Source organism: Priapulus caudatus, unplaced genomic scaffold (genome assembly GCF_000485595.1).
Source record: "Priapulus caudatus unplaced genomic scaffold, Priapulus_caudatus-5.0.1 Scaffold556, whole genome shotgun sequence".
Classification (NCBI taxonomy): domain Eukaryota; kingdom Metazoa; phylum Priapulida; class Priapulimorpha; order Priapulimorphida; family Priapulidae; genus Priapulus; species Priapulus caudatus.
In genome coordinates this window covers 161,020-170,770 of record NW_014577617.1, presented here as the reverse complement: position 1 = coordinate 170,770, position 9,751 = coordinate 161,020, and the positions used below count along the sequence as shown (strand labels likewise).

The 9,751-nt window shown below is 54.5% G+C and overlaps 1 protein-coding gene and 1 long non-coding RNA gene across 2 annotated transcripts in view; one reads left to right on the top strand and one right to left on the bottom strand.

Moving 5' to 3' along the window:
* LOC106811609 (pre-mRNA-processing-splicing factor 8-like) overlaps positions 1-9,751 on the bottom strand; it is a gene marked incomplete in the record, with an annotated part of 49,936 nt that overhangs the window by 4,543 nt on the left and 35,642 nt on the right. Inside the window, 2 exon segments of the mRNA XM_014815309.1 lie at positions 1,531-1,757; positions 2,476-2,669. Of these exon segments, the coding sequence (XP_014670795.1) occupies positions 1,531-1,757; positions 2,476-2,669 (421 nt within the window).
* LOC106811612 lies at positions 7,095-8,974 on the top strand. Its single transcript, XR_001394162.1, has 3 exons — positions 7,095-7,131; positions 8,301-8,438; positions 8,690-8,974. It is a non-coding gene; the product is annotated as an uncharacterized LOC106811612 (long non-coding RNA).

Below are 9,751 nucleotides of genomic sequence, written 5' to 3'. Positions count from 1 at the left end.
TAATCTATCTATCTCTCTGTCTCTCCTGTCTCCTCTCCTCTCGCGTCTCTCTTCGCACGTCTCTCTCACCTCTCTGCTCTCTCTCTCTCTCTACTTCTCTCTCTCTCTCTCCTCTCTCTCTCGGGCTCTCTCGCTCTCTCCTTTCTCTCTTCGCTCTCTCGCTCTTTTTCTCTCTCTCTCTCGCACGCTCTCTCTGCCTCTGTTCTGCCCTCTCTCTCTCCTCTTCTCTTCTGTCTTCTCTCTCGCACGCCTCTCTCTGCCCTCTGCTTTGCCTCTCTCTCTCTCTCTATCTATCTATCTAAAATCTCTGTCTCTCGTCTCTCTCTCTCTCTCTCTCGTCTCTCGCACGCTCTCTCTCTCTCTCTCTCTCGTCTCTCTCTATCTCTCTCTCTCTCTCGTCTCTCTCGTCCTCTCTCTCTCTCCTCTCTCGCTCATCCTCTCTCTCTCTCTCTCTCTCTCTCCTCTCTCTCCTCTCTCTCTCTCTTCTCTCTTCTCTCTCTCGTCTCCTCTCTCTCTTCTCGCCACGCTCTCTCTCTCTCTCTCTCTCTCTCTCTCTGCTTCTCTCTCTCTCTCGTCTCTCATTCCTTTCTCTCTCTCATCTCTCTCTCTCTCTCTCTCTCTCTCTCTCTCTCTCTCTCTCTCTCATCTCTCTCTCTCTCTCCTCTCTCTCATCTCTCTCGCTCTCTCGTCTCTCTCTCCCTCTCTCTCTCTCTCATCCTCTCTCGTCTCTCTCTCTCTCTCTCTCTCTCTCTCTCTCTCTCTCTTCTCTCTCGCACGCTCTCTCTGCCCTCTGTGCTGCCTCTCTCTCTCTCTCTCTCTCTCTCTCTCTCTCTCTCTCTCTCTCTATACTATCCCTCTCTTCTTTCTCTCTCTCCTCTCTCTACTCTCTCTCTCTTTCTCTCTCTCTCTCTCTCTCTCTCTCGCACGCCTCTCTCTGCCCCTCTTTGCTGCCTCTCTCTCTCCACCCTTAGGCTTCCCCTTTCACCCCTCCTCCTCCTCTCCCCTCCTCCTCCCTCCTCTCACCCGTCCTTCGAGGAAGAAGTGATCAGCATCTCTATATTCTGTCTTTCCTCCCCCTCCCTCCTCTTCCTCTCTCCCTCCCCCCTCCTCCTTCCCTCCTCCTTCCCCTCCTCTCACCTGTCTTCGAGGAGAAGCGTCCTGCCCGCTCTCGTAGTTACTCTGTAGTCTTCTCCTCGCCTCCCTTCCCCTCCCTCCCTCCCTCCCTCCCCCTCCTCCTCCCTCCTCCTTTTCCCCTCTCTCACCTGTCTTCGAGGAGAAGCGTCTGCGTCTCGTAGTATACCTCTGTAGTCTTCTCCTCCCTCCCTTCCCCCTCCCTTCCCCTCCCTTCTTCCTCCCCCTCCTCCTCCCTCCCCTTTTCCCTCTCATCACCTGTCTTTCGAGGAGAAGGTCTGCCGTCTCGTAGTTACTCTGTACTCGTACGTCTTCCTCCTCCCTCCCTTCCCCCTTCCCTCCTCTCCCCCTCCTCCTCTCCCTCCCTCCCTCCCCCTCCTCCTCCCCCTCCTCTCTCACCTGTCTTCGAGGAGAAGGTCTGCGTCTCGTAGTTGCTCGTCGTCGACGTGATGATCTCGTCGCCATGCTTGTTCACCGTACGCGTCGTCGTCGCCGTCAGCTGCGACTGCTCTTTTGTTTGCTTCTCGATCTCGGCGATCTGCTGCCGCTGCGCCGAGGGAGCGGAGATCTCCATGCCGAGGATGATGTCTCGAATCTCGGACTGCGTCAGCGACGCCACGTTCACGCTAGGGGGAAGGGAGGTGCGTGTTATTATTATTATATATGTATACAGGGTTCATAGTAGTAAAACACATGTTGAATTAATGACTTATAAGACCCTTTCTGGAGGCCAAAATAAGACTTTTTTACGCGATTTCTGAGAGATCACCGACTATTAAAGTACACTATACACAATTGCACAGCAGATTTAATTATTCCGTATTATATACAACAATTCTTACTCTAAGTCGAGAACAGTTTTAATATAAAAATAAGGACTATTAAGTACTTTTCTAAGATTTCACCAAAAATAAGTACTAATAAGGGCCCTTATTTTATTGTTGGCAAAATAAGTACTTATAAGACTTTGGAAGACCCGCTACGAACCGTGGTATAATAGTAATATTATTTAAATAAATATGATTAATTATAAATATATTATTATTATCACACATATATATAATATTAATAGTACATAAATTATATTTAAGAACGCGTGTGGTGGGAGGTATGGTATGTATATAATTATTGCATATATATATACATATATATAATAGTAAATAAAATAAAATATTAAATAATTGATTTATATTAAATTAATATATTACATATTATTATATTATGTCACGTGTCCTGTATAAAATCGTGTTCAAGATCACATAAAATCAGATTCACGACCACACCTCACTGACTCCTCGCCTCCCAACCCCCTCTCCCCCACGCTCTGCCACGCCGGCTGCTCACTTGTTTTTCTTGCCGTAGTCGGCGAGGATGAGGTCCTTGAGCTGCACCTCGACCTTGATCCACTCCTCGTCGACCAGCGTCGGCCAGATGTGGTGCGGCTCCGTGATCGTCGTCTTATCCGGCTTCAGGATCACCTTCGTCCGGTCGTTGTTCACGTGCAGCGCACGCAGGATGAGGATGAGACGCGAGAACGCCTGCAACGAGGGGGCGCCACCGTAGGTTAGCGAGGGCGCAGAGAATTGTACATCCGATCGATGTTCGTAGAACGCGTACGATACTGACAACAACTGACAAAAACTCAATAACAAGGAGTGCTGTTACATTGAGATAGAGGTCGACAGAGGGAAGGCCCTCGACGAATAAGTTGATGACAAAGATGACAAGGAAACAGAATGAGGAAAAAGGAGAAGTAGAACGAAAAGAAGAAGCAGAAGAAGTAGAAGAAAAATAAGACGAGGAAGAAGAAAAAGAAGAGGAAGAAGACAAAGAACAAGAAAAGGAAGAGACAAAACAAAAGAATGAAATGAAGGTGACACACAAAGCAGCACACCCCCTTCCCCGCCCCTCCCCCCTCCCCTCCTCCGCCCCTCCTCCTCTCTCCCTCCCCCCTCCTCCTCCTCCCTTCCCATTCCCCCTTCCCCCTCTGCCTCCTTTCTTCCCCCTTTTCCTTCCCCCTCTCCTTGTTGTCCCTCCGTCCTGCCCCTCTCCGTTCCTTCTCCCCCCTCTTCCCCTGGCTCCCGCTCGCTCCCTCGCCCCCCCCTCCCCCCCCGGCTTCGCCCACCTCCGCCTTTCCGCCTCTCCCGCCCGGTGTCCCTCCTCCCCTCTCCTTCTCCCCCCACCCCCCCCCCTTATCGCGCCAATGCCCCTGCCCTCTGCTACCCCTCCCCTCTCCACCTCCCGTCGTTTGCCCCCCTCCGGCGGCAGGCTGCCCCCCCTACCGCCCTCCTCCCCCCTGGCCGGATGCCCTCCCTCCCCCCTCTCCGCTCTCTCCCCCTCCGCCCGTCCGCTCCCCTTCTCTCGCCTTGCTCTGTCCGCCTGGGCCCCCCTGCCACTCCTGCCGGCCCGCCCTCCCTCTCCGCCCCCTCCGCCTTCCCCCTCCCCCTCTTCTACCTCCCCCTCCTCGCGCCCCTCTCCCCGTCTCTCTCCCTCTCATACCCCCTCCCCCGCCTCGCCCGCGCGTAGCGCTTGCGCCTTCTTTGTTTCCTCTTTTCGAGGCCGGCCGCCCCACCCTCGCTTCTTGTCTCTCCCGCCCTCCCCGTCCCCTCTCCCTGCTCTCCCCTCGCTAGTCTCGTGCTCCCGCCCTTTCCTTCGCCTTCCGATACATCCTCTCTCCGGATTGCGGGTCCGTCCACCTCTCTCGCTGCGGCCACCACTTTCCTCATTAGCACCCCTCCCCTCCGGTCTCCGCACTGTCCCTCCCCGTCTGCTACCCCCTGTGGTTACCTCCCCCTCCATTCTTCGTCCCGCCGGCTCCCTCTCTGCTCACTCGGGTTAGACGTTCCCCCCTCCTCCCCTCACCTTTCTATAGCTACGACCTCTCTCTCCAGGTCATCCTACCTCTCTTATCACCCTTCCCCTCTACGTCTCCACGCGCTCTCGTTCTAACCACCTTAGCATCCACGTCTCTCACCAGATGGTCCCGCCCTCTCGACACTCCCTCCTCTCTCTCACACCTCTCCTAGACATTCAGCTCTCGTCCACCCCTCTCCTATACACTGTCCACCTCTCTCTCACCCTCGTCTAACACTCTCACCTCTCTCTCACCGCCCCTCTCTAAAAACACTTCCAACCTCCCTCTCCCTCTCTAAACACTTCACCTCTCTCCTCCATTCTCTAACGACTTCCACCGTCCTCTCTCCACCCTCTCTAGACACTTCCACCTCTCTCCTGCACCCTCCTAATCTAACACACCGACCCCTCTCTCACCCTCTCTAAACCACTTCCACCCTCCGCTCTCGGTCATCGTCTCTCTCACACACTTCCACCTCTCTCCTCACCTCGCTAACACTGTCCACCTCTTCTCTCTCACCCTTCTAACACTTCCACCTCTCATCTCTCAGCGACCGCTCTCTACAACTTCCACCTCTCTCCTCACCCTCTCTACACTTCCACCTCTCTCTCACCTCTCTAACACTTCCACCTCTCTCTCACGCCTCTCCTAACACTTGCCACCCTCTCTCTTCTCCCTCTCTAGACACTCACCCCTCTCTCTTCACCTCTCTCTGAGAACACTTCCACCTCTCTCTCACCCTCTCTCCCTCCCTCTCTCACCCTCTCTAACACTTCCACCTCTCTCTCACCCTCTCTAACACTTCCACCTCTCTCTCACCCTCTCTAACACTTAATCCAGGACCTCTATCATCACCTCTCTAACCTCCCACCTCTCTCTCACCCTCTCTAACACTTCCCACCTCTCTCACGCCTCTCTAAACACTTCCCACCTCTTACTTCTCACCCCTTAACACTCCACCTTCTCTCACCCTCTCTCCTTCCCTCTCTCTCTCCCCTCTCTACACTCCACCCCCTCTACCTCTCTAACACTTCCACCTCTCCTCTACCCCTCTCTAACACTTCCACCTCTCTCTCCACCCCTCGTTCTACACTCCACCTCTCTCTCACCCTCTCTAACACTTCACCTCTCTCTCACCCTCTCTAACACTTCCACCTCTCTCTCACCCTCTCTAACACTTCCACCTCTCTCTCACCCTCTCTACGACTGGTCCACCCTCTCTCCACGCCTCTCTAACACTTCCACGCTCTCTCTCCCCCCTCTCTAACACCCAGGGCTCCACCTCTCTCTCCATCCTCTCTAACACTTCCACCTCTCTCTCACCCTCTCTATACACTTCAACCTTCTCCTCACCCTTCTCCTATACTACTTTCACCTCTCTCTCACCTCTCTGAAGACTTCACGCTCTCTCCTACGCCTCTCTAATCACTTCCCACCTCTCTCTCACCCTCTCTAACACTCTCCAACCTCTCTCTCTCTCCTCTCCCTCTCTTAACACCTTACACCTCTCTACTACCTCTCTCTAACACTTCCACCTCTCTCTCAACCCTCTTCTTAACACTTCCACCTCTCTCATCACCCTCTCTAACACTTCCACCTCGTCCTCTCACTCCTCATCTAACACTGTCCACTCTCTCGTCACCCTCTCAACACTTCCACCTCTCTCTCACGCCTCTCTAACACTTCCACCTCTTCTCTCTCACCCTCTCAACGACTTCCAGCCCCTCTCTTACCCCTCTCTAAACGCACCTTCCACCTCTCCTCACCCTCTCTAAATACTCTCCCCTCTCTCCTCCACCTTCTAAACACTTCCACCTCTCTCTCCATCCCTCTCTATACACTTCCCACCTCTCCCTCTCACCCTCTCTACGACACCTTCGCACCTCTCTCTCACCGCTCTCTAACACTTCCACCTCCTCTCTCACCCTCCTCTAACACTTCCACCCCTCTCTTACCCCTAGACCTTACCACCTCTCTCTGCACCCTCTCTAACACTCCACTCTCTCTCACCCTCTCTAACACCTTCCACCTCTCTCCGTCACCCAGGTTGTACTAGCAGGACCCCCACCGCCCTCCCTCTCTAACACTTCCACCCTCTTCAACTCACCCTCTCTAAACACTTCCACTCTCTCTCACCCTCTCCTAACACTTCCACCTCTCTCTCACTCCTCTCTAAACACTTCCACCTCTCTCTCACCTCCTCGTCTAAACACTGTCCACCTCTCTCGTCACCCTCTCTAACACTTCACCTCTCTCTCACCCTCTCTAACACTCCGTTCTCCACCTTCTCGTCTCACCCTCTCTAACACTTCACCCCTCTCATTACCCTCTCTAAGCACTTCCACTCTCTTACCGCTCTCTAACACTTCACCTCTCTCTCAACCCTCTCTAACACCTTCCACCTCTCTCTCACACCTCCTATAAACACTCTTCCACCTCTCTCTCACCCTCTCGTAACACTTCCACCTCTCTCTCACCTCTCTAGACAGCTTCCACCTCTCTCTCACCTCTCCCTAACACTTCCAACTCATCTCTCTGCACCCTCTCTCGAACACTTCCACCTCTCTCTCACCTCTCCTAACATCTTCCCACCTCTCTCTCACCCGTCTCTAACACTTTCCACCTGGCTTCTCTCACCCTCTCTAACACTTCCAACCTCTCTCTCGACCTCTCTAAACACTTCCACCTCTCTCTCACAACACTCTCGTAACACTTCCACGCTGCTCTCTCAGCACGCCTCTCGTAATACACTTCCACCTCTCTTCTCGACACCCTCTCTAAAACAGCTTGCCACCTCTCTCTCACGCCCTCTCTAAACACTGTCCACCGTCTGCTCTCACACCTCTCTAACACTTTCCACCTCTCTCTCACCATTCTAACACTCGCCCTTCTCCTCTTGCAGCGCATCGGTAACGTGGCTTCCCGGGAGCAAGCCGTCATTCGCAGCAGGCGGATGGCCAAGTCATGAAGGCGAACCCGGCCGCTGTAGTCTGGCAGCGAGGCATACGCAAGGGCCTGCAGCTGTAACTCGTCCGATGCCGACCGAGCCCCTACTCTGTCATCGCAACTACGAGAGCTGCTTCTCGAACCAGATCATCTAGTTCGTCGACGACACGAGACGTCGTACCGCGTCACCCATTCACAAGGTAGAGGCGCCAGGGGGAGAGGCGCGGGGGAGACGGGTGACGGGGAGAGAGGGGGGTAATGAGGAGGGGTAGGACAAAGTATACAGGGAGAGGGGTGCGCATGCAGGAATAGTGGGACTGGTTGGGGGCTAGTAAGAGGTGTGATGAGTAGGTAGTAGTATGGGTGTCCGGTGGTGGGGTAGGTTAAGGCGTGGATTGAGTAGGTAGTAGTATGGGTGTCCGGTGGTGGGTACGGTAAGGGTAGGATGAAGTAGGTGTAGTAATGGGTGTTCGGTGTGGGTAGTACAAGTGAGGAGAGTAGGAGTAGTATGGGTGTCCGGTGGTGAGGTAGTGTAAGGGTGGATGAGTAAGCGTAGTACGTATGGGTGTCGCGGTGGTGGGTAGGTAATCTGAGGAATGAGTAGGTAGTAGTATGGGTGTCGGTGGTTCGGTGGATGGGTGACGGTAAGCTATGAGAGGGGTTGCGGGGCAGTTTGGAGTGGTGCGCGGAATAGAAGACATTCAGCTAACTGTATTCATACCAGGTACTGTGCTACCAGAAGAATTCTCCATATGAAAGTCATACACAGATTCAAAGATGCATCAGAGTTTTTTTTGCGCTAAACGAGGATAATCATAACAGTGGGGAATAAACGTTGCTAACTTTGGTTAATATAAAGCACGGTACTGGCGAAAGGACTTGCGTGTCATCGAAGTCAGCCATTGGCACTCATAGTGTACAGTATATATTGCTTTGTTCCAAAGACACGATGCGGTGGAATGATATTTACAATACTTGATCTTGATCTGACGATTACAGCACACACGAATCCTCACGATTACACGACTCGATATAACTATTACATTATAATACTGACATGAACGATGACAGTTATAATACCATTACAGACTTACGATTTAGACAACCTTATATACCGTATGACATTACAAGGACATGATGATAAATATGATATTTACAAACATGACGTGATCAGATGGATTCGCCAACCATGAACAAACCATTACCAATACCCGACTAATACTACCGCCTAACAATACAGTGACGGATTACAGAGCTCATAAACAATTCGATGAGGAATTTGTTTTCTTAATTGGACGGGCAGTCAAGACAACGTAATCGCGTTTCGATTTCGACGTTCATGCAGGCAGTCGCGGTGTGTTTTTCGCAGACGTTTCTCAAGGTAACCTGACGACGAAGCCGATCAACGGGTGCGATCTTCATGCTTCCAACCCGCGGCACGGGACAGCTGTTCCTTCAAGATCATTCACACGTTCAGTGTGGGCGGACAGAAGCGTCTCTCGGACAGGTGACCAACGACGCGCACCGGCGCGCGGCGGGGGGGGGTGGGGTCCGGCTATATAATATATTATTATAACTAGCTATAGTACTATATATATATATCTGAGAAATAGTTGATAGTAATGATAGTAGTAATAATAGAAAAAAATAAAAAAAATAATAGATATACTAATAACAACAACAAGAACAAGGACAACAACAACAACAACGACAACGACAGCAACACTAACAACGTTCTCGCCTCTCATCTCCCGGCAGCTCGCCAAGTGGAAGAACGGCGCTGAGGAGGTGGCCGCGCTGCATCCCCTCTCTCCCCTGTCGAGAGGAGCAGCCTAAGCAGATCATCGTCACGCGTAAGGGCATGCTCGACCCGCTAGAGGTGCATCTCCTCGACTTCCCCAACATCGTCATCAAGGGAAGCGAGCTGCAGCTGCCCTTCCAGGCATGCCTCAAGTCGTAGAACGCTGGCGATTTGAATCCCTCAAGGCCACCGAGCCGCAGATGGTGCTCTTCAATCTCTACGACGACTGGCTGAAGACGATCTCTTCAATAGAATCAACGCGGGTATGATGGGGGACGAGGGCGGCGAGGGGACGGGGCAGGAGGAGGGAGGGAGCGAGGGCGGGGAGGAGGGAGGCGACGAGGGCGGGCGAGGACGAGGCGGGAGGAGGGAGGGGGATGCAGGCGGGAGGGAGGGCAGGCGCGAGGGCGGGAGGAAGGGAGGGGGCGGGGAGGAGGAGGGACGAGGGCGGGAGAGGGGAGGACGAGGCGGGGAGAGGGAGGGACGAGGGCGGGGAGAGGGAGGACGAGGGCGGGGAGGCGGAGGGACGAGGGCGGGAGGAAGGACGGGACGAGGGCGGGAGGGACGAGGCGGGGATGAGGGAGGGACGATGGAGGGGGGAGGGAGGGACGAGGGCGGGGAGGAGAGGACCGAGGGCGGGAGGAGGGACGGGAACGAGGGGCAGGGGAGAGGGGGACGAGGGCGGGGGAGGACGAGGGCGGGGGAGGAGGGAGGGACGAGGCGGGGAGGAGAGGGACGAGGGCGGGGTAGGGACGAGGGCGGGGAGGAGGGAGGACTAGGGCATGGAGGAAGCGGAGGGACGAGGGCAGGGAGGAGGGAGGGGCGGAGGGCGGGGAGGAGGGAGGGCGAGGCGGGGAGGAGGGAGGGACAGGGCGGGGAGCGACGGGGGTCGGGGAGGAGGGAGGGGGCGGGGAAGACGGGGCGGGTGAGGAGGGAGGGCGAGGGCGGGGGAGGAGGGAGGGGCGAGGGGCGGGGAGAGGGAGGGCCGAGGCGGGAGGAGGAGGGGCGAGCGGGAGGAG